The sequence below is a fragment of the Cavia porcellus genome, unplaced genomic scaffold (assembly GCF_034190915.1).
Source record: "Cavia porcellus strain 051 isolate PalLab524CR breed Dunkin Hartley unplaced genomic scaffold, mCavPor4.1 scaffold_11, whole genome shotgun sequence".
Lineage (NCBI taxonomy): Eukaryota > Metazoa > Chordata > Mammalia > Rodentia > Caviidae > Cavia > Cavia porcellus.
The window spans coordinates 75,843,425-75,868,504 of NW_026947494.1; the positions used below are offsets into that span (position 1 = coordinate 75,843,425).

Sequence of the window (25,080 nt, forward strand, 5' to 3'; positions counted from 1 at the left end):
CTAGGTACTGTGAGGATTAAGCCACTATTTGTTTATTATATACAAAAGTTCAGTCACCTGATTTTTTAAAGCACATTTGGCTTATCTAGCTAACACTCTTGTATTTGTTTTGCATGTGTATTTAGTATATTTTGAAAATAAGCAATTTGTGCTATAAGTTCTGTTTGGCATAGTATCTGATGAATTTCAAAACATTTACTTTAATGCAGGAAGCTAACTGAAATTAATTTTAAACACTAAAATCATTAAGAAAAGAGGTACTTAATAAAAACTACTAAATGTTTTCATTACTGTTCTGTAGTTTTGCTTTCTAATTTTTTATTTTTATATTTTTTGATGATACTGAGGATTGGACCCATAGTACTCACACAGAGCTATCTCCTTGGTCCTGTTTTTATTTTTATTTTTGAGACAGAATCTCACTAAGTTACTCAGTCAGGGCTCCAACTTGCCACAGTCTCCCAGAGGGCTTAAATTACAGGTGCATGCCACCATGTGTAACTGCCTGCCTGTTGTCATTGTCTCTGTGTCTGTCCATCTTTCTGTTTTTATCTCTTTCATTATTGGGGTTTGAATCTGAATCCAGAGGCTGTTGCCTGCTAGGGAAATACATTGTCATTGAGCTGTATCCCTAAACCAACCCTGTTTGATTTTATTTTGAGAAAGTCTCACTTAGCCTGACCAGGCAGGGTTTGAATTTGTGGTCTTTTTGCCTGAGCTTCCCCAACAGCTGGGATTGGGGTTACAGGAGTATGCCACCATGACTGCTCCTGCTAAGTTGGAAAATCAGCCATTTAAGGTAGGTGATGATGGTATGAAAAAAATACCATATCTTCTTAAACATGCTTTTTAAAAAGCAGTGTAAGGTATATGCTACGTGAGAGATATATATCATTGTTTGTTTAAAGTTCTCATAAGAATATTTCTTCTTTTTTGACAGTTCTGTTGAGTTGGAAGAATTGGATCTGGACCATTAAGAAAATGGATTTTGTAATTAGCTTTAAAACTAGGCCAAGCAATTAGTTTTCCTGCAAGTCAGATTTTTAAAATGACATACATCCCACAAATTAGTTTTTGGGTTTTGATCTAACATCCCTTCCTCAAATGCCTTCTGTAGATTCAGATTAGTAAGAAAACCATTCAATAATTGTATGATATGTTTCAGTACTTCTTTTTTCATTTTTATAAGTAAGTTGATATTAATCTTTTATTAATTAAACTTGACAATTTATTTTTATTTTTTTCTTGAAGTGTTCTTAACTTTTTACAAAACATACACGGTAGAAATTGTTCTTTGTTAATACATAAATAGAAATTACTTTTTTCTTATTGGCATGTACCTACAAATATTAGAGGAAGAAAAAAGGTAATATAATTTTACGTTTAACAAATATGGTTTGTATTCAAATAATTCTTGTCCAGCTTATCTAAATTGTACATATTTGAAGTAGTATCTGGTTTTTATTTTATTGTTATGTTCACAGACCTGCAATAATAAGGTACTATTTTGCATCTGTAGCCCTTGCTCATCATTTCTTGTACATGTACATTACTTGTTCTTAATGGAGTTTTCTTTTGGAAATATGGCTATGTTGAATTCAGTTTGGTTTTATTGTTTATTTGCCTGTTTGGCTTTGTGTAGTATGTTTTAGTTTTGCAGAAATTAAAATAGTGTAGTAGACTTTTATAAACCTTCTCACAATAAAAGAATAAAAGCTTCTGATGATTTTTTTCCTTCACAGGAAGATATCCTAGGAAGAGGTTGTTAGCATATTGATAGTGTCATTATTATAAATAGTTTATGACTTGATTTTAATATGAAATCTGACCAAGGATTATGCATAAAAATTGTATAGATCATTAAAGCTGTGGTCTTTTCATATGGAGATTGGTAGAAGGTATTTTTGTTTTGAGTCTTATTGGTTGGCTTTTCTGTTACATGATAAGATTGTGAACCAACTAGAAACTAGAAATGGGCTGTAGTGAAGCAGTCTTATAGTACAGATCTTAAAATTAAGTTTTACTTTTTGTTTAATTATATACCATTTGCTCTGTTAGGAATAAGTAAAAATAATTTTCACAGTTTCCTGGATACATTTGTTGTAGTGCATCTTAAAGACTACCAGTAGGAAGTCTCCAATTTATCATGCTGGGCCCGCAGAAAGACCTCTGTGTACATGCTTTGCACTCTCCTTTGCTCCCCCTCTTCCTGTTTCTTAACTGAAAATCATTTTGTGGTAACACAGGAAATAACATTTAAATGTCCATGTTAAGGATTGGCCCATGAGTGCCAACCCCCTTCTGCTTTGTTCACAGTTGAACCGTTTGCTTTATCATTTCAAAAATAAAGTACATTTTGAGAGAATGGGTTTAAGAATAATAAAGTTAAAATAGTCCCATTTTTAAATTAAGTGATTCATTTTGAAATTTGTAATTCAATAAAGTTTTGTTGTTGTTAAATGTGTATCACATTATCACATTTTGTCATTTTATCTATATGTTGAATTTTGTTTTTTCCCCATTTAAGGACTTCCCATTTTTCTCTAACTACTAAGATATTTTAAAATTACAGTTTTACTTAAGTGAAGCTTGGTCTTAAAGTAAAATCTAATGTTCAGCCTGTTTTCCTTTCCTGGACCCCCAGTGATGGAGTGCAGTTCTGAGCACACAGATATGTGAGTGCTGCTGTAGGTGCTCTTACCATAATATGAAAGTCTCACTACTGAAAATACTAACCCATTAAAAAGGAACTAGAAGTGAAGTGTTATGACATTTACTTTCAGGACAAAGTAAGTGTTAAATGAACGTAACAAGGAATTAAGTTAGACAGGTATTGTAGCATTAACGAAGAATCATCGTGAAAAGCAGAAAATAACAATCTTGGTTTTGTTTTCCACTTGAATGCGGATAAACATTAAATTACAAATTTTGCTAAACCATAGCAGCAGTTCTGAAATACTTACGTATACCCAAACGTACACCTTACAAATGTTTAAAGTATTAAGACAACAACAAAGTAATAGGCTGTGCTTTTGCACTTTTATAGTTATTCAGTGATTGTTCTTAAAGGTCAAAGTATAATTTGGGGAATTGAATTGATTTTTTTAAAAATAAAGCTGACATTAAAGAGCTGTGATTTGTGGGGTTTGAACAACAGTCATCCTCCACTTTCTTTTTAGTTGTAGAAAACTAGCCATTCAGGGGGAATTGAATATCTCACTGTGAAATGTGATTTGGATAATTACTGATAGCCGATCACCTGTGAAAATCTCATATGAAGAAATAGAATACAGATATTTAAAACATTACTGTGCAGGAAACAGAACAGAGATGCCGGCAGCATCCTAGGATGGTAATGGAAGAATTGTGTTGAAGAACCGTAAAGTAGGCAAATGACGAAGTTAGCTCAAAGCAGGGGGAAGTGCACTGGAAAAGTCTCATGACTCTATGTTAGTAACCAAGAACTGTAGTTTGGTAAAAATGAACCCAGTAAACTCCTATGGGAAATTTGTTCACTGCTTTATGGCTGTGTCTAGATGTCTCCCCAAAACCTCATGCAGTCAATAGGTGAGGCTTTTCAGAGGTGGCTGGATCTAGTATGTATCACACTTGAGATTGATCTGTGGTCTATTGTTAGGGTTAGGGTGTGGGGTAGGCTGGAGAAGACACAAGGGACAAAAAAGCATTGTTGGAGTCACTTACTTCTGTTATCTTCCACCTGCCATGAATTGTTTTTTCTCTACCAAGCCACCCTACTTTGGAGCCAGCCAATCTTGGAGTGAAACCTCTACAAAGTGAGCCAAACAAACCTTTGCATCTTTGACTTTGGGTGTTGGGCATTTGTCTTAGTAACCAGAAAATTGACTAAGAAACTGCTACATCTGTAGCACCTACCACACAGCAAGTTGCTTATGAAAGAGTTTCTCTTGGTTTGTGTCAATGCATTGCATTTCTTCTTGGCTGTGTAGAATTTAGGGTATAAAAAACATTCCATGAGGGCTGGGAATTTGGCTCAGTGGTATAAACACCTGCCTGACAAGCCTGAGGTTGTGAGTTCAATCCCTGATACACCCCCTCCCAAACAAACAAACCAAAAAAAAATTCCACAGATTGGGGACCTGCAAAGATGGAATGGTAATATTTTTAGACATCAGCTTTAAAGGAAGAAATATAAGGAACTAGAACCTTGGGAGATAGTCACTTTATTTAGTTCTACACAGTGAAGCAATACTAGAATAACTGAAAAAGTTTTCATGTCTGTGTATTCTTGTACTTGTTTGTTCATGTATAGGATGGGAAATAAAGGCATAGATAACTACCTGAATCACCTTGTGATTCTCTCTGGATGCTGTATCAGGACAGCTAATTTTTATTACTTTTTCTTAATGGCCATGGCTGCAAAGATGGAAACATTTCATGTGATTAAATTTGCCATATAGCCTGATTCAGTTAGCACACATTTCTATAAATGGATGACTGAACCCTTCCGGAATGAAAATATTTGAGTAATAATGCCAGTCTACCTGATACACAAAAAGCAAACACCGTGCCTGCGCTGGAATCAGAATAGCATAGCTATAGCTGTTTTTATTTTTTGGCATAGATTCCTATAACAGTACTTATTTTTCTATGACTAGTATGTTTCTTTTTTTTTTTTTTTAGGTAGAAATAATACCTGCATTCAGAGAAAAAATAAACAGTAAGAAATCACTGGTTGATGTTTACATATTGTCATTTTACAAATAGTTATTCAAGATACAAAAATGGAACATGTAAAGTGAGAATTCAAATAGCGAGACTGCAAACAGTTCTGTTCAACTGTTCAATAAAAACTTAGAAATATGGTTATCAATCCTATACACTTAAACATACATGCAGTTATCCATATCTTCAATTGTGTTGAGAAAGAAAAAACCCAAGCAGGCTAATATCACTCTGAACAGAGAATAATACTATTGCTGGGTTTCACATTATGACACACCATAGTCAGCACTGGGTTCTTTAGTGACTCTTTTTCCTCAAAGTATCTGTTCATTTCATCATGTGTCATAAGATCAGCTCTCATAAACTGTTTATAGATTCTACACATGCATGAGTCTTATAGCATGTATTTCTGTTCTTTCTATGTTAGAGGTAGAAGCGAAACAAAGCAAGACAGAACAAAACATATTCCTATAAACACATGAAACAAGACATATAAGACCATTGTGCAAGGACTTCTACCATAGTTCCTGTGTTGTCTCTTGTTATCTTCAATAGAACTGGCTATATCATCAGACATAGTATAACTGAATATATCATTATATAACAGTATTAATAAAAACACAACTGTATATAGCATAGAACTTCAACAACTGGCAGTTATCGAACCAGAATGTATGTCGTAGGGTCTTGTCTTCTTCAGTGTAGTTGCCTATAATCCAAAATTGATACTATCAATCATATTAGTTTTTTTTATTTTATAGAATCTGAAAATGATTTTATAAGTTCATATAAATTGCACAGAATAGTGGATTACATTTTGGTGTACTGCAACTTACTTATAATTTACATGGAATTTTTTTTTTTTTTCCGGAGGTATTGGCTTGGCTTCCGAGAGTCCTAAGCTCCAACATGGCGTGGATCTCAGGAGACACTGCTAGTTCTCCCCCTGGAAAGGCTGCAGTGGGCCACACTACCGCCGCTTACCAGGGAGGGGAGATGCTGGCTTGGCTTCCAGGAGTCCTAAGCTCTAGAATGGCATGGATCTCAGGAGACACTGCCAGTTCTCCCCCTAGAAGGGCTGCAGTGGGCCACACTACCGCCGCTTACCAGGGAGGGGAGATGCTGGCTTGGCTTCCGAGAGTCCTAAGCTCCAACATGGCGTGGATCTCAGGAGACACTGCTAGTTCTCCCTCTGGAAGGGCTGCAGTGGGCTAAACTACCGCCGCTTACCAGGGAGGGGAGGTGCTGGCTTGGATTCCCAGAGTCCTAAGTTCCAACATGGCGTGGATCTCAGGAGACACTGCTAGTTCTCCCCCTGGAAGGGCTGCAGGCTGCCACCCTGCCTCCGCTTACAGGGAGGGGAGATGCTGGCTTGTCTTCCAGGAGTCCTAAGCTCCAGCATGGCGTGGATCTCCAACTAGTATGTTTCATTCCTCATTTTGTCAGTCCTGTCATGTATAGCAGGATATCCTTTTCTATGAGTAAATAATATTCCTTTGTGTATACATAAATTTTTGTAATTCATTGGTCTGTCAGTGCACATATAGCTCATTTTTGTTTCTTGCCTATTGTGCTAATATTGTAAATGGCTTCTGTTTGTATTCTGAATCATGACTTCAATTCTTGGGACTAAGCCCTCAGAATCAGGATTAATGCCCATGTGCCCCACTCCATTCTGTACAGTGTGACCCCTGGTAAAGTGTTGCTGTGAGTGGCCAGACTCACTTGGTGGCTGCAGGCTGGCATCATGGGATGCTGTGTTGCTGAATGGCTCTGCTCACAATGCATAAATTTACAGAGAAATATGAGTGGATAATCACAGAAAAAGGAATTGCAACAGTGGGAATCAGCAATTTTGCACAGGAAGCTTTGGATGATGTTTACTGTTTGCCTAAAGTTGGGACAAAATTGAAAAGGCAAAGTGAAAGCCGCCAATGAACTCTGTTCTCTATCAGAAGTAATTGAAATTAATGAAGCACTTATAGAAAATCTGAGTTGTCAGTAAATCTTGTAATAAAAATAGTTGACATAAAGATGACGGTGAGTGACCCTTCAAAGGTAGATGAGTGAAAAAGCTATTCTTTCATCAATGTTTTGTAGTTTTCACTTTATCTGTTATGGTTGATATATTGTGTCAACTTGAGAAGCTTAGAAATTTAACTACCAGAATCAGCAGGGAGCCAGGATCCTTGCTCTGTAAATATCCTCATCCTGTGTAAGAGGAGGGCATAGAGGTGATGTGAATGCTGCTTCTGCCCTGGAGGTGGGGGCTCGCCTGTTTATAAGGAGGAGAAAAGCCTCAGGCTCCCCCCCACCCCATTTTTGCTCTGGCTACTTTTGCTCAAGTATTGCCCCTCAGCCACACCACCCTGCCGTGGAGCCAGCAGGTTATGGACTGAAACCTCCACAAACTGTAAGCTAAGTAAACCTTTCCTTCCTTCATTTTGGACATGTAATATTTTGTCTCAGCCAGGACAGAAAAGTAGCTGTGAGACAATGTCTTTTACTTCCTTATTGTTTATTCCTAAGATTGCCTTATGCTACAGCAACAGTTATTTTCTTAATTTATTTTTCAGATAAACAGTTGTTATGTATAGAAATTCTGTGTGTTGAATTTGTATCTTGCAACTTTATTAATTCAAATTTCTTTGTTAGTCCTAACACATTTGTGTGTTTGTTAAGACTAGGACTTTCTACTTAAAGATCTCATTTGCACATTATGATTGGAATACCTTTAATTTCTTTTCTTGCTTCAGTGCTCTGGTTGCAATTTCCAAGTGCTGTGTAGAATAGAAAGTGGCTTCCATGCCATGGCAGGAGCGGGCATTCTTCCCTTTATTCTGGTCTTCAAGGAAATACACAGGGATTTGGGGTTTTTTAATTGTTGAGTATGATATTCATTGTGGACTTTTCATACATAACATTATTTTGAAGTAATTTCCTTGTGTTTCTGATTGGCTGAGAGTTTCTGTCATGAAATTGTATTGACATTTGTAAAGTGTTCTTTTTTTGCACCTGAGATTATGATTTGTGTTTATTAATGTGTATCAAAGATTTATTTTCTACTATTAAAATATTGCACAGCCATCTCAGAGATAAACCTCACTTGTTGTAAAGTGTCAAACAACTTTATTGAACTAAGATTTACATAACACACAGTTTACAAAGTTAAATGTAAGACTGAATGAATTTTACACATTAATGAAATTGTACAGCTATAACCACAATCAAGCTTAGGTCATTTTTGTTATCCCAAGTCAAGACACTCTGCCTGCCAGCTATCATGTCTTAATACTAGCTTGCTAGTATTTGCTGATGTTTTTATATCTACCTTCATTGGGGTATTGGCCTATAGTTTTGTTATATCTTTTCTGACTCTGTTATCAGAGTAATTCTATTTTCATGAAATATGTTTTAAAATGCTCCCTCTTCAGTTATCTAGAAAATTTGGAAGAATGACACTAGCTTACCTTTAAATGTTTGATAAAACTGTGGTGGCACACAGCTGTGGTAGCATTCAAGAGGCTGAAGCGGGAGGATTTTTTGAGTTTGAGGGCAGCCTGAGCTACATGGTGAATTTAAGGGTAGCCTGGAATACATAGTGAGACTTACTCCAAAAAGAAATAAATACTAAATGTTCGGTAGAATTCACCAGTGAAGCCATCAGCACCTGGGGTTTTTCTTTGATAGAAACTGTTTATTACTGATTGCCTCCTTACTTGTTATTGATCTGTCCTGATTTTCTATTTTTTTTTTTTTACGATTCTATCTTGGTATATTATGTTTCTAGAAATTTATCCGTTTCTCCTGTCTTACCTAGTTAACATACAATTGTTCATAACATTCTCAAAACCTTTTTTACTTCTACAGTGTTGTCTCATTTCTGATTATATTTGCATTTTCCCTTACAGTGTATCAGTTTTATCTAAAAAAATCCAACTTCAGTTTCACTGTTTTATTCCTGTTTTTCAGTTTTTTATTTCTACTTTAATCTTATTATTTCCTGCTGCCTAACTTTTTGCTGCATTCCCTAAGTTTTTGATGCTGTGTTTTCATTTGTCATAACACTTTCTGGTTTCCCTTTTGATTTCTACTTTTACTCATTGGCTGTTCAAGAGTATGTTAGTTTCCACATATTTGTGAGTTTTTCAATTTTTCTTTTTTATTGTAGTTTGAATCTGTTGTGGTTGGAAAAGATTTTTGGTATGATTTGAGTGTTAAATTTGTTAAGACAATTTATGACATCACATGAGATCTGCCTTGGAGAATATTCTGTGTGTATTTGGGAATATGTATTCTGCTGTTTTGTGAAAAGTTCTATACATGTCTATGCCTATAAATGTTCTACATATTTGTAGTCTGTTTTAGAGCTTGACTTTTTAAAAAGTTCGATGGTATGAAATTTGAAAATATTTTATAATCAAATCCATTAGTATTTTATGGTTTCTGAATTTTGTCTTAGGAAAATTTTTTTCATCAGAAGCTATAAAATTGGGGCTGGGGATTTAGCTCAGTGGCATAAGTGCCTGCCTTGCAAGCAGGCAGTCGTGAGTTCGACCCCCGGTACCGATGAAAAGGAAAAAGACCAAAAAAAAAAAAAAGTTATAAAATTATTTCCTATATTTTCTTTTAGTAGTCTTATGTATTCTTTTAAAACTTTCTGATTGTTAAACCATTAGAATTTTATATGTATGCATTTGTCCAAATGTAGAGACAACCATCCCAACAAAATCACCTTGTCAAATTTTACTTAAGAGCAAAAATCTTGGAATTGCATTTATAAGATAATTTGAGATTCATGTGGGGTTTACTTCCTGAACCGATCCATAGTTGTGAACTCCATAGTTGTTTGGTTTTACAAACGCTCGAGAAAAAGCAGAAAGGAAAAAGGCCTTTATTGCGGGCACCTGAGAGCTGCAAAGGAGACCAAGTACCCTCTGGAAGAGTCAGGAAAAATCCCACGGGCTTTATTTGGAGTTGACAGGGGCGGAGTTAAAGGGGCGGTGGAGTGGTCTGTTGACAGCTGATTGGAGGAGCATTGGCACGCGGGAAAAGCCAGAGGTTTAACTTCTGGGTTCTAGAGTAGACCGCGGAAAGGCGCCGTCCAGCGCCGTGTTAGCCCGCAAGGAGGAAACACCTGTCAGTCACATAGGTGATAATGGTGTCCTTATGAGTAGTGACACACTGGAAAAATTTGGAACAGAATTTTTATATTTTGTAGCAAGTCTACAATTCTAGCATTTATTGATTAGGGCTCTAAGCTATCAGTATAAAATAAGTAGCATATTTAGAGTCTAGTGAAAAGAGTATATTGTATATGTAAACATAATGTGTGATAACTGAGATGATAAATATTTGCTCAGAATATTCCTGAAAAACTAAAGAATGGCACCCATACACACAGGTTAAATAAGACCTAGGTCTAAGTCTTAGGCTGTCAGGTTAGGGATGCTTTACTCAGGGTAGATAGTAGTGAGCCAGTTCCTTAAGGACTGGTAGGTGTTAGCTGGATAAAGGGTGGCATTTTAGAGTGAACATGTAAGAGGGAGTAGAAAGTTTGAACCAGGTTCTCAGGTGCAGTTAGAAAGGTCTCAGTTACAGATGTCTTTTCAACAGACATTTAGTCTGAAATGTAAGTGAACCTGGGTAGGGACTCAGTATCCTGATAAGAGATCCTTGCTTCTGTGCCAGGCTAACAATTTGGTGTTTGTACTCCAGGCAATCAGCAAATACTGAAAGATTGTGAGTGGAGGGTTAATGATAAGTAGATTTGTGGGTGAGAAAGATCACACAAGTAGATAAAGATGACATGAAGGGTGGGTTAGACGGGGCTGAACTGATGCAGGAGTGACGTGGTTCTTCGGCAGTGATGTAGGAAAAGTTTGATAGGGGTTAGAAGGAAGCAGAGAGACACGTGAAAAATATGTAACAATGGCAAGCCTTGCTGAGTACCTGTGCGAGGAGAAAGGCAGTAATTAACACCCAGACCTGAGTTTGGATGAGTGGCTTGGTCACCAGATTACAGGCGAGGGGCAAGTTTGGAGGATGTGGGGAGCAGTGGAGTGAGAAGTCCAAGACAGAAGGCAGAATTTCACTCATCTGAGGCAGGTGCCAATGGAGATGCCAGCTGGCAGCTGATCCCAAGCTCAGGAGGCCGTGAAGACCAGGTCTTGATTTGTTGGTCTGGTATATTTGGTAGGTATTATAGACAGGAGGGGATATGAAAACCAACAGAAAGCATATAGATTAGAAAGAAAAATAAGCCAAAGTGCAAATCTTAGGGGCCATCACATTTAATGAACAAATAATAATAGCAAGAACTAATAATGTGGTACTTACTCTTTTTACATGGAGTAGGGTTTTGTTTTTTGAGACAGTCTTGCCATGTGCAGTTCAGGCTGACCTTGAACTCGCTTTGTAGCCCACGCTGGCCTTGAACCTGCTGCCATTCTTCTGCCTCAGGCTCCTGAGTGCTAGCATTACAGTTGTACACTACTGTTCCTGGCTGCGTGGATTACTTTTAAGCTTCATAGCAGTGCTAAGGGCAAGGTACCATTTATTATCCCTGTTTTTACAAATAAGGAAACAGGCCACATGTCAGTGGAGGATCTGAAAGCCTGGCTCCAGAGCCCAAGGCCTAAGTTATTACACTCCATTGCCTGGGAAGCAAGTAGATAAAGATGACAGAGTCTGTGGGGAGCTAGTGGGGTGCCTCAAAAGCAGGGAAGTGAAGAGCTGTCTGATACCAAGAAGCTTAGCACTGCACTGAACTGAGGCTGGGGAAAAGTGTGTTTAGACTTGCAGGTGCATAGAGGCCTCTGAAGAGCAGGTTAGGGCCCCACACTGGGTTTAGTGGAAGTGGGGAGGTGAAGAAGTAAGGGGGTGTGGACCTGGGTGAAGGGCTGGTGAGGAAGGAAAAGAACCAGTGGCTGCAGTGCAAGCACGCTTGTTCTTACCTGGGAAAAGGAGCCCACTTACAGGGCAGGTTGGGGAAGCCAGGGAGGAGGGGATGCAAGAGCCCTGGAAAGCAGCGGGGCAAAGCCTAGGAGAGAGTGGGGACCACAGTTCACTCCCCCTCGCCACACTCCCATTTATGTGCTGTGTTCCCATTCGGCCCTGACCTCACCTGTACCGAGGCAAATCCTCCTAAACTCCTGCAGGCCTTGGCTTTCTCCGTTCACCCTCGCAAGGTCTGTCCTCAGATCTCTTCATGTTACTGTACCTCTGAGGCATGCTCATTTGTCTCTGTCTGAAAATTTTCAGATCAGTTGTCCCGCCTCCCAATGTCTTGTCATCTCCTCTTATGGCTTACGATGACCTTAGCCTCAGCATGCCCACCACTGGACTCATTTGAGGTTCCCTCAGCTCCCCTTTCATCTGCAACCACACCCCCATCGGCACATATGCAGTTCTCTTTGTTCGTGAGTTTTTGCTTTTGTGCCCACCCCTCCACAAGAATCATTCCGTAACCCTGCGTCCCCCATGGCACTCTTCATCACTTTATTTTTACCCACTACAAGGAATTGTCACTGACTGTTTCCTTACGGGTGTAAATCACCAGAGGGCAGCGTGTGTGTCTTAATTATAAAAAAGATAATCAAATCAAAAGTCATGTAAGAAGTTGAAATCTTGAAAACTAGAACACATTGTTGGGAATGGACTGAAGGAAGCGAGAGTAGATGCTGACCTGTGCACAGGTGAGGGCATTCAGGAAGTGCAGGGAGCTAGGCTCACAATTAGTAAGGCAGACGGTTTACCAGGACTGGGGGAACAGGACATTTGTTTGATGCTAGGGTTTGAGTAGCAGTTAATGGGGAGAGAGCTGGGCAGGATGGCCCACAGCTGTAATCCCAGCTGCTCAGGAGCCTGAGGCACGGGAATCACAAAGTTCAACTCTGGGTAGTAACTCAGCTCAAAATAAAAAATGAAAGGGTTAGAGATGTAGTTCAGTGCAGAGCCCCTGGGTTCATCCGTGTACTGGGTAGAGAGGGGAAAGAGGAGCTGTCCTGTTGTGAGGGCTGAAACATGGGATGGGCGTCTCACAGACTGATGTCTATCCTACTCCTGATGTCACCCGGATTTTGTGTCTTTACCACTAACCATATGTGCAGGTTTCTGCAAGATGGTTTAGAGCTACACCCTATTTTCACCCCTAAGCCATTAAGTTATTCCGTTTGTCTGTGGTCAGAACAAAACCCTGGTCTGGCAGCTGAGATATGCTGTATGTTTTCCGGCTTAATGTCATGTTTCTCAAACACTTACACATGAAAAAAATAAAAATTGAGATAAAAATCTTGTGCTTTATTTTAGAGTGAAATGCCCATATTTCTTTCAATAATAAAATGGAAATATGCTTATTTGAAAGTTTGTTGTAAACATGACCAAGTTGTGAACCGTAAAAATTCTTTAGGCTGCCAAGTTTTGATGATAAAATAACAGTTACCTCTTTTCAACAAAAGAATTTTCTGAATCTTGCTTCTCTTATCAAACATTTGAGACGGATCCACTTAAGAGCACAGTGCTTTACATTAAGCAGGTATAGGGGCACATGCACACCGGAGCTACGTACAATACTCTAAGAGAGAAGGTGGGTTACTGTTTGTACAAGTAGTGGTCACATCTGCCTATGGCTGGGTCTTGTCATGGCAATGGTAAGCGAAGTGTTCAGACCCTACTTGATGGGATGAGAAGACAGCTGAGAACCACTCAAACGTCTTCTTTAGGAGATGATCAGCTGCCGAACTCATGCAAAACAAAGTGGTCTCCCTTGCTCCGCTGGATGGACATACATGCTCTGGGCAGTTCGGAGCCTTGCACTGCTGCCTCTGCTGTTGGGAACATGCTGTTCTTCCTGTACAGGTAAATATACTCTGCTTCTTCAGCAGCCGTATCCAGCTTTCCTCACAAGTGTCACTAAGGATGGCTGCAGTTCACATTGTGAATATCTAGCCTTCTGCTGGACAAAGGAAGCACTTGTTATTAAAATAGCCCAGTAGCGCTCCAGAAGGTGTTACTACCCTAAATTCCCTGTGCTAGGTGCAGTCCATGGAGTTCTTCTATTGTTTTCTTAAAATAAATATAGTTGAAAACTCCTAGGCTTCAGCTGATTTTTCAGATAAGGACTGAAGCAGGTCCTTATAGACAGCCGAGTTCATGAACCGGGGGTACGAGTCTCTGTGCATGAGTGTGTAAATCTGAAGCTGAGCATCGTCAAATATGTGCGGGGATGGCTCGCCCATGTTTCTGTTGATGATTTCCCTCACTCGCGAGTCCAAGCTGACCTGTCCACAGAAGCAAGACGAGCGCATCAGACACTTCTCTTTATAAACCTGCCCCCACTTCCCACAGCTGATTTTGGTTTTTGAAAACCCCCAAACCTAACAAGTTATCCAAAAATCCAAACTGCCAAAAAGAACTGAAAAGCATAACAGAGAGATCTCAAGCTTCAGAGCCACATGCACTCCCTGGAGAAGCAATTTCTAAGCCTCAAGCCTGAGGATTCAGACAGTGAGTTTGGAGAAGGGGCAGACCCTGCATTTCTTACAAGTTTCACAGGTTCTAGGAATGGTGGCAGGGAGCACACCGCCTTAGAAAACCACAGCGTTGTTTTGGGTCTTTAAAGTGAGTGCGCACACACATCCTAGCTAATTTCGCAGTAATGTAAGGGCTAAAACCTCACATTACTACGATTTCCCCAGCTAGAAAAAGGCTGCAGAGTTCTGGGAACGAGCACCTGCCAGCTGAAGGGTGGGGCACGTGTGTGGAGTAGAAGTGCTAAAGTCACAGGACCTGAGCACCACAGGACCAGTGATGCTTGTGTTTGAATCCCAGCTGTCGTATCCATATCAAGTCCATACGAACTCCTACTCATGAGCGCATCTCATAAAGTGAGATGATGATTTTTGCTGAGAGTTTAATAGAAATAAACTGCTTGTGATTCACTTTGTGCTCTGGATGTCAGTGTTTTTGCTGATGTTTTGCTTCTCCCTTATTAGACTGTCTCATCAACCAATGCGAACTACTGGGCTCAGACTCCACCTGTAGGACAGCAGCAAGAATCCAAACCAAAGCTGTCACAGTAAACTCCATGTCTTCTGACAGCACATTAGCTGGCCATGATAGCTCCAGCGCCGTGCGTTGCTTATGTTATATAAATTAATATAAAGTGGGCATCTGATTAGCTGGCATTGCATATGGTACTAACCACCAACTGGAAAGACAATTAGTTGAGACATTTACTTAAGTTTTGTCATCAGCAAGCCACCTTTTCAGCTGCATGAATCCTTCATCCCCTTGAAGGCCCCTGTTGCTTTCCTGCAGATGGTCTCTTCAAGCCCAGTATGTTTAAAACAGATCCCCTGTGTAGCTTGTGAAGGAATGTCACCATCCGTCCCCGCCCAGCTCAGCGTCCTGCTTATTCTTTACTGTCCCACTAACTCTGCATCAGGTGCAGCATTCTCCCAGTACGTCTTTATTACTCAAATCTGTCACTTCTTCCTGCTGTCTAGGACTCTTGCTCACTGTCTCCAAGCCCCTCTCCCAGAGCCAGCCCAGGCCTCTCCTGTCACTCTCCAGGGTCCAGCCAGCTGCTCCTTCTAAAGTGCAGACCCCATTCTGACATTCCAGTTGCAGCTCTGCCTCACACTGGACTGTTGGTGCTCTCAAGATCAAGTTCAAGGCTCACCAGTTCCAAGGGTAAGCCTGTGAGGCCTCTGGTGCTCTTCTTCCACTCATTCCCAGCTTTCTCACTGTTCCTCCCCAAAGCTGTCCTGCAAATACCTTGTTTTGATCCTTCTGTGTGGGAACCCTGTTCCTGTGTCCTGCCTAACTCTGCTTACCTGGAGGTCTTGGCTTAGAGCTCACTCCCTCCTCACACCCTGCAGCCTGGAGTCCTTTGCCAGCTCCCCAGAGGGAGGTAAAGGATCCCCTGTCCCCGAGTTTATCTTGCGGCAGCACTCACCATACAGTTTCTCACAGATTTTGCTGTGGGGCACTGTGAACCCCTCGGGGGACTGCATTCAAAGTGACCTGAATGCTATGATGGGAGCAGAGCAGTGTTCTGTATCTTGGGGTAGCTGAAACCATGCAGGTAAAAATGAACAAACACAGAGGGGCTAGCTTTCCTAACAGTTCCAGGAGAAGACCTTCTATGAGCACAAACCTCTTTCGGAGAAAGAATAGAAATGTAGTCTTCATATATTATCCTCGCTTTCTCTTCAATAATGTTTTTATTAGCTTCCTTTTTCAGTTCCTCACAGGCCATCCAGAAAAGCATATTTTCTTCACTGAATTCCGTGCGGAGGAATTGTCGGAAAGCGTTTCTCCCGGCAGGAGTGACCATTAAGTTGTCGAATGATCGGGCCCAGGCGCTGACCTCCTCCAGAGTAGGGGCTGGGCTGAAGGGGGCCAAAAGAGGGGGGCAAGGGGGGTCGTTAATGGTAGTTCAGCAGACTCGCATCACTAGAGACGTTATCTTTCCCTCCCTGGCAGATTTTGTGGTTAAAACACCTGTAAACCAAGTTGCGAGAATACTACTAGAAGTATACTTGGTTGCATCTAGACAGTTCTGGCAGTGTTTTTAAATTTGAAAAATAAAAAAAACCTTACAACAACCTGACCTAGATCCCTTGGTTATTTATGTCAGAGCCAATTCTTAATACTAAGCCTCCACAGCAAGAGCAAAGCTTATTTAATATTTTTTTTAAAAAAATCATAACATTCGAGGAACAGAAGAACATGTGTAAAATAAACACAATTTACGCATGGGAGCAGGTTTTTATATGAAAGGTCACAACGAAATGAGCTCTTGGGAATGCAGCACTGACGGGTTTACCCTTCACAAAGCTGGGCTTGTCTCCCCACAGCCCGTCCTGTGAGGACGGGTACACTTGGCTTATGGCTATTTGGGGTTATATTTTACTTCTTTTTAAACTATACTGAGATCAGAAAGAACGTTCTGCCTAATAGTGATCCTTAAATATATTTCTTCTTTCCCCTCTAGTTTTCATACATGTATGTTCATACTCATGAAGAATGTATTTGTCCTTTGATTCAGGACCCTGAGCCTCAGAACTGAAAATAGATTTCCATTGATTTAAACTACCCAGGTTGGGATGCTTTGTTTTGGCAGTTGTAGCAAAGTAACTAATAATTGCTGGTTTAGTTTAGCTCCAGGACTGTTCCAAGCCTTTATTTTTTTCCTGACTATCTTAGCAGCCTCCTAGTTAGGAATTTGCTCCAAGTGTCTGATGATCACCTTCATGGGTGTAACCTGTTCCCAGTCTCATCATATTGTTGACCCTCCCTAAGTATATATTCCCATTTTGATTTCTAATGAAATTTTAATTTCCACTTTCATTCCTAATTTTATTTCATTAGCTTTCCTCATAGTTTTTGGACTTAGCAAAAAATAATATATTTCGAAGTCTTTTTAGAGAATCAGCTTTTGCTTTGTTTTCATTATATCTGTTTATTAGTTTCTGTGCCTACACATAATTTTTATTTTTTTCTTTAGGCTTCTTATGGGGAACACAACTCAGTAATGATGAGGTGTTCTTACAAACATTTAGGGTTATGTATTCTTTCTCTACTTACTGCATCCTTCTGCCTCAGCCTCCCCATGTGCCGGGATTACAGGTGTGCACTGTCATTCCCACGTAAAGTTTTTATTTTTTTAACTTTATGATTTGCTCTTTGAGGAGCTACATGGAAGTGATTTTAAAATATTAAACATGAAGATTTTTAGGTTAGGAATCTTAAAAAGTTCTGACTTTGATTTTTAATTGCATTGGATCAGAAAGAACAGTCTGTTTAATAATGATCTTAAAAATATATGAAGATGCTTCATGCAGTGATGCTTTTTTGGTTATTATAAATAGTTTATGTATGCTTGAGAAGGATAGGTCTTTTCCAATGGCTGGATGCAGGTTTCTATACAACTTGCCTAATTTGTTTTTCTGGGACGGGTCTTGCTCTGTAGCCCAGGATGGTCCTGAACGAGATCTCAGTGATTTCCTTGCCTCAGCCTCCCCAGTGCTGGGATTACAGGCATGCAGCACCAGGCTGCTTTACCTTTTCCATCTCTTGGAAACATCTACAGCTGAGAGAAGAATGTGAAAATCTTACGTTATGATAGCAGATTTGAAAATTCTTTGCTTTAGTGGTTTTTGTTTTTTTACATTTTGGGACGATTTTAATTAATTATATGTAAGTTGTTATAACTGACTAGTGAACTACACCCTTAAATATTTTAGTAGTGAGTCTATCTGTGAAGTGGTTTTTAAAAAATTGTTTGTTTTTTTGAAAAAAAAAATACATCTTTACTTTTTGAGCCAGGGTCTCACTGTGTAGGCCAGGCTGGCCTTGAATTCTTGATCCTCCTGCCTCAGCCTCCCAGGTGCTGGGATTACAGGGATGTCTATTGCACCTGGTGCTTTTAAGGTTTTATAAAACTTTTGTTTGATATTAATATTGGGAAGTAGTAGAGAACAGTGGACAGAAGCAGACTGTAGAGGTGGACTGAATTTAGACTTTGCTACTACCGTTTCTGGAGGATTCCCACCAGCTGATGTGACACTTTCTTGCAAACCAGGAAAAGGTGTCTCTTTTCCTGGTTTTTGCTGGTAGGAATCAGCTTTTATATACATCAGCAGGATGCACAGAAACTACATTTGCCCCCTGGCCAGGTGCTAAGGGGAAGAGAATCATGCACAGATGCAGGCAACAGTCTTTGAGATCAGGGACAAATTACCTGATCCTTTGAGATCCTCACAGTACCTACTTTAAGGAGTTAAGGTGAAGATTACATTAACATTTATAAAGGTCTTAGTTTTGGGTACACGGTAAATAGTATGTGTTAATTATCATTATTCTGGCTAGTCAAGCTATTTGTCTGATACATTTTTATTTTTACCCTATTTTCCATGTTTGTTTTGGGCTCATCTCTGCTACCTTTCTGCCTGTGACTGTATGGTAATTCAGTTCTGTGTTTATTTTAGCTTCTCAGTATCACACTCTATTTTATACCAGCAGTAATTATTTAGATCTACTTATACTTATGTTAATTTCTTTGCTCAGCATTTCTTCTTACAATTCACATTTTCCATTTTGGGATCTTCTTTTTTTTTGATCAAACTCACGACCACGCACTTGCAAGGCAGGCGCTTATGCTGCTGAGCTAAATCCCCAGCGACGGACCATTTTCTTTCTTCCTGGAAATTCTCCTTCAGACTTCTTGGCACAGGTAATGGTGGTAAACTCTCGGTTTCTGTTTACCTGCAGGTGTCTTTGTTTCTCCCTTCCTCCTGAGATAGAGTTTGGCTGGATACAGAATCCTAGGTGGACACTGTGTTTGTACAGCATTTAATGATTCCAGAATTTCAGCTAGGAAGTCGGCTCAGTCTTATTATCTATGTTTAGGGTACTTGTCTTCTCTTTATAGCGAGCTCATCACCTCAGCCTTCATTTCTTTATCTTTTATATTTCAACCCTCTTGTCTCGGGGTTGTCTTTTGGAAACCTTCAGATCCACAAGCCAGCTCTTTACTCTCCAGAGGTTTTTTTCTTCCCATTTATTTTATTTATTTCTGCAGTGTTGGGGACTGAACCCACGGCCTCATGCAGGCTAGGCAAGCATTTTGCTACTGAACTATACCCCGTCTCTTCTCAGTTTCTGAGACACAGTTCTGCTAAACTGGCCTGCTCTGCTTACATTTGCAGCCCTCCTGCCTCAGCCTCCTGAGTAGCTGGGATTACAGGCATTGACTGCCTTGCCCATCTAACCCTGGGTTAGTTTTACAAAGGTTAATTCTATTGGAGAAGTTTTTTCTTTTCTGAGACAGGGTCTCACTATGTAATCCAGGCAGTCCTCGAACTCACAGTGACAAAAGGATCGATTTATATTTGTGATTAACAATGGGATTAGAATAATGGAACTTTTCTCTCTCTCTCTCCCTTCCTTCCTTCTTTCCCAGTCCTGGAGCTTGAGCCAATGGCCTTTGTATTAAACCCCTTTCTTGGCCTGTTTTTATTTTTTAGAGACGGGTTCTCCCTAAGACACTGAGTTGCCCAGGCTGAGCTCAAACTTACAGTCTTTCTGCCTCAGCCTCTCAGAGTACTGGGATTAGAGGTGTGTGTCACTTTGCCCAATTTGAAATTAGCTTCCCTTAATCCCATTTAACACAATGAATTTTCTCTGCTCAGGGAAAATTACACCACACTTAGCTTCAATGCTATTGAATTGTAGAAAAAATATGCAAGTTCAATTGAAATATAAAATGCAAAGAAAAAGGTTGGTATTTTTGTTAGTGAATGAATTAAAGTGCCACATTTCACCTTTCTTCACAGGGTGGGAAGTTTATTCTGAGTTCGTGGGTAGCTCTTGTGGGTCGCTGTTCTTGGTTTCTAACGGTGAGGCTGTAAGAAGAAGATAAGATCAGTCTGTATCAAGGAAAGTATTTTTAATATTTTAACGAGAATTTTAGAGCAAGTAAAATGTCTTTTTCTTTTTTTAAAACATGATTCTGATTGGTTTTCTTTTTTTTCTGATTGGTTTTCTTAAGAAAATCAAAATTCGACAATAGGGTATCAATCGAATTAGCATAAAGGAAGAAGGGTTATTTTGTCTCATTTTGGATTTCTGGTCTGTGATTGGCTGGCTCTATTGTTTAGACTCTGTAGCAAGGAACCAATCACAGGAGGGGTGACTGGCCTAGGAAGAGTGCTCCTATCACAAGCAAGTAAAAAGAGAAAGGAGCTGGTGGCCCCCCCTTTGAAGGCTCCCAGCGGCTAAGGACCATTCACAAGGAAGGCCTAGCTCTCCCATGTTTCTACCACCTCCCAATAGCGCCACCCTGTGGCCACGAATTAAACACAGGTTTCTTGGCAACACCCAAGATCCAAACTATAGATGTATTAGAAAAATGAATTTATTTATAACACTGTGGCCTATAGCAATTGAAAAAAGATTATAGATTATTATGGTTGCCCGATATGGTGGCGCACACCTGACATCGCAGAGCTTGGAAGAGTGAGACACTAGAATTACCATAATATTGAGGCCAGCTTGAACTACATAGGGAAATTTAAAAAAAAAAAAAAAAAGCTTAACTTGGGTGCAGAAAATACTGAGAAAAAAAGACCGTCAGGAATGTTTTGAGTTTTTATTTCATTTTCTGTGTCTTAAAAACATTACATACTATGTTTTGTTTCTAGTCAAAATGGAGCTTTTCACATTGATGCATGTAGAAAAGTATTAGAGAAAAATCAGTCAAAACCTACTACTGTATCGCTGAACAAAATTTGTTTCTTAGATTTTGTTTTTTTGGTACCAGGGATCGAACTCATGACCTTGCACTTCCCTGGGCAGGTGCTTAAACTGCTAAGCTAAACCCCCAACCCAGAGATTTCCTCTGTATTGTTTTTTGTTTTTTGGGTTTTTTTGGTACCAGGGATTGAATTCAGGACCTCATGCTCAAGGCACGCGCTTATGCCGCTGAGCTAAACCGTCAGCCCCATTTCTTAGATTTTTTTGTATATGTTTCTGTAAACTTATTTCAAGCATTTTTGTTATTGTAAATGGAATTTTACATTTACCTTTTTCAAAGTGGTTATTATTTGTACATAAGAAGGCTACAGGTTTCTTAATGGGTTTACAAGCTATGCTGTATATACCATAAAGCCTACTTTGTTTGACATACACAGTTCAGTGGATTTCAGGGTTATACTTAAAAGCTTGAACTATCATCACCACTCTCTAGAATATTTCCATGGCCACCTAAAGAAACTCCATACTTGTTAGAATCACTGCCATGGTAACACCCATGTCTCCCCACTGCACCAGGCCTACACAAACACTGATGATCTGCCTCCAGTCCCCACAGATTTTCCAGTTCTGAATCATAAATTATGTGGTCTCTTGTGATTTGCACCTTCCAGCAAGGGTCATGTTTCCAGTTTACTTGTACTGTATGTAGCATACACAGTACTTGCTTTTCTGGTTGAATAATCTCACATTGTATGATTTACGTTATATCACTGCACATTGTACCACATGTTGTTTATCCATTCACCAATGGTGGATAGTTTTTGTTGTTTGCACAATTTGGCTGCATGAGTGATGCTGCTGTGGACACTCATGTGTAGTTTGCATGGACTTACTGTTTTGTTTCTCTTAGGGTAGGAGCCTAAGGGTAGAATCTGCAGCATATGGTAAGTATTTGTAGCATTCTGAGGAACTCTCACATTTTTCCTCAAAGCAGCGGTATCATTTTACACTCCCTTCAGCAGTATCTGCAAGACCCAATTCCCCTACATCCTTGGTAATAGACAGGGTTACTGTCTTTTTGATTCTGCCCTCCCAAGTGAACATGAAATGTCACTTCATTGTGGCTGGCTTTGCATTTATTTTGCTAATGACTAATAATATTGAGTATCTTTTCAAGTATTTACCTGTTGCACATCTTGACGGTGTGTCCTGCTATTCTTTGATGATTTTTAAAGCTATTTGTGTTTGTTTGTTTGTTTGGTACTGAGGATCAAACACATGACCTTGCTCTCACCAGGTAGGCGCTTACAATGCCCAGCTAAGTTCCCAGCCCTGTTTTTTTAATTTTTGAAATGTCAAGATTGATTGATTGATTGATTAATTTTTTGCTTTTTTGAGACACAGTCTCACTATGCAGTTCAGGCTGGACTTGAGCTCACTTTGTAGCCCAGGCTGGTCTCGAACTCACAATCATTCTACTGCTTCAGTCTCCTGAGTGCTGGGATTACAGGTGTGTGCCACCATGCCCAGCTAAATGTAGGGTTTTTAAAATATACTTTAGAAGCTGGGCATAGTGGTGCACTCCTATACTCTCAGCACTCAGGAGGCTGAGGCAAGAGGATTGTTGCAAATTCAAAACCAGCCATGGCTACAAAGTGAGCCCAAAGCCAGCCTGAACTGTGTAGCAAGACCCTATGTCAAAAAGACCAAAGAAACAAAAACAAAAACAGAAACAAAACATATATATATATATATATATATATATATATATATATATATTTTAGATACAGGTCCCAAAGACAATTGTAATGTCAGTTTCTGTTCTACTGTACCAGATTCTTCCATTTGCTTCAGCTCTAGCAACAACTCAAAAACAAAAACAGTTCTCTTGGGCCAGGGGATTTAGCTCAGCAGCATAAGCACCTGCCTGGCAAGCGCGAGGTTGTGAGTTTGATCCCTGGTGCCACAAAAAAAACAAAAACAAAAACACCCAAAAACAATTCTCTTGAGCGTTCCAGGTAGACTTTCATCTTCTACAAATAGGGAAAATTTTATTTCTTTTTTTTTTCTCCACATTCTTAGGTCACTAATTGTTTTGCTGTGTAATTGCATTGGCTGATACATAAAATACAATGTCAAACAATGTTTTCAGTGTTTTTATCATTTTAAAAGTGGCAATTTTGGGGGCCAAAAATGGGTGCTAAAGATTGGACCTCATATGACCATGTATTTTTCCACTGAACTATATTTCTGGTCCCTAAAAAATGTATTTTTTTCATTGATGACTGGAGTTTTCTTTATCTTGTTATTGCTACTATATTAATGCTTCTATTTATTTTATTATGTCTTTAACATTTCCATTCCATTTTATAAATTCCTGAAAGCCTATATCTACTTTATGAATTTTCACTGTATATGTATAGCTTTATTTTTCTTTAAAGGTAAAAACCATTAAAAATGCAAGAACCCTTTTTAGTTTCTTTCATGATGTCAAGACTAAAAAGTTTAAATAAATAATAGTTGCATTCTTTAAAATGCAACAAAACAAAACAAAACACTTGAGGAACACTGGGTGTCACCCTCCCTGTACCGGCATCAACACCGCCTGACTTCTGAGGCTTCTTTTCAATGCCAAGTACCGCTGCACAGAGGTACTAAGGTGTGGAAAAGCAAAGAGAAAAGGGATTAGGGATCTGACACAAGATGCCAAGAGACCAGGAGCTGCACGGGAGCTAAATAATGCAAAATTTGCTTAAAGACTTGACATTTTTCCTACCTCATCAGGCTGATAAAGTAGAAATATTTTTGAAAAAAGAAGTATTTTTTAAGGTGACAATAAATCTAAGGAGACTGAAGAATATATTTTTGGTAAAAGGTTTGTTTATCGAGGTCTACAGTGATTGCTAAAAAGAAAGAGAAAATGTCCAGAGAAGCCAACGTGGTTGCTTGCCATGGTTTGGAAATGTTCAGGAAAGATCATGCTTAGATACATTTTTAATTATAAGGCAGGAAAAACTTCTCCAACCTTCTACAAATAAAAAAAGCTGTTTTCAAAACAGTAACAGTCTGTATGTTCTCTAGCTTATAGATCAATACCAGAAGGCTGTGGAGACAGACTGAGAAAGATGTCAAAGGGCTCAGGAAACATTTTGCTGTTTATCTTTCATGAAAATTGGCTTCACTAGACGCGAAGGTGCATGCTTGTAGCCCCAGCACACAGGAGGCTGAGGCAGGAACACTGCTGCAAGTTCAAGGCCAGCCTGAGCTACAAAGTGAGTCTAAGCCACCCTAAACCGCACAGGGAAACACTGTCTAAAAAGAAAAGAGAAAGAAAGAAAGAAAGTTAGTTGACTGCACTGTGTAAACCTACATAGATAAATCTCAAAAGAATGCTGAGTTAAAAAATCAGGGAAAGTGAACTGCCTTCCACTGATAGGAAAACAACCACACTATTTTTTTTTAACTTTTTGTTCAAAATGGTATTTTTATTTCTCATTTTATTCTTGCTAGGTAGTTCAGGCTAGCCTTGAGTTTACTATGTGGTAAAGATGGCATCAAACTCCTGGGAATCCCTGCTGTACCCTCCCTTTGAGGGCTGAGCGATGGGTGTGCACTGCCACACCCGGCTTTGTATTTTTGCACTAATTATAAATGTTATCAATTCTGAAAGAAAATTGGCTTATATTTTTTCTAAGACCTTAGTGTTTAAATTTGTCCATTATCCACATGAGATTATCTGCTTACATGCTGAACACAGAATTCAATGCCAGATAGCACATTTGACCCCTTTTGTGTCTATGCTGATACTTACTGTCTGTGATTCCCCTTCGGGTTCACTTTTTTTCCCTGAAGCCCTAAGAGCCTTTCTTACTTCTTTTAGGGAGGTCTGTGACTAGTAATTCCAGCATGCTTGGGAACGTCCTCTTTTACCCACGCTCCTAAATTACAGTTTGAGTTTTCAGGTGCAACTTTGAAGACAGTACTTTTGCTTTTTTTTTTTTATTGGTACCGGGGATGGAACTCAGGACTGCCTGCTTGCAAGGCAGGTGCTTATGATGCTGAGCTAAATCCCCAGCCCTAGTACTTTTGCTTCTCATAAACAAATGGAAGGTG

General features: G+C 39.5%; 2 protein-coding genes across 9 annotated transcripts in view; one reads left to right on the forward strand and one right to left on the reverse strand.

Annotated features, from left to right (window-relative positions):
- The window catches only part of Tcea1 (transcription elongation factor A1), a 46,444-nt gene extending 43,978 nt beyond the window's left edge, over positions 1-2,466 (forward strand). Inside the window, exon 10 of the mRNA XM_003465990.5 lies at positions 941-2,466. Within this exon, the coding sequence (XP_003466038.2) occupies positions 941-949 (9 nt within the window). The 3' untranslated portion in view covers positions 950-2,466. The remainder of the gene's footprint in view (positions 1-940) is intronic.
- A 10,518-nt stretch (positions 2,467-12,984) lies between these two features.
- The window catches only part of Rgs20 (regulator of G protein signaling 20), an 85,998-nt gene continuing 73,902 nt past the window's right edge, over positions 12,985-25,080 (reverse strand). For all 8 annotated transcript variants that reach the window (XM_023563438.2, XM_063258499.1, XM_063258498.1 and 5 more), the window contains 3 exons: positions 20,037-20,117; positions 15,866-16,100; positions 12,985-13,985 (listed from right to left, as the gene is read on the reverse strand). In XM_023563438.2, coding sequence (XP_023419206.2) covers positions 13,797-13,985; positions 15,866-16,100; positions 20,037-20,117 — 505 coding nt within the window. In that variant the 3' untranslated portion in view covers positions 12,985-13,796. The remainder of the gene's footprint in view (positions 13,986-15,865; positions 16,101-20,036; positions 20,118-25,080) is intronic.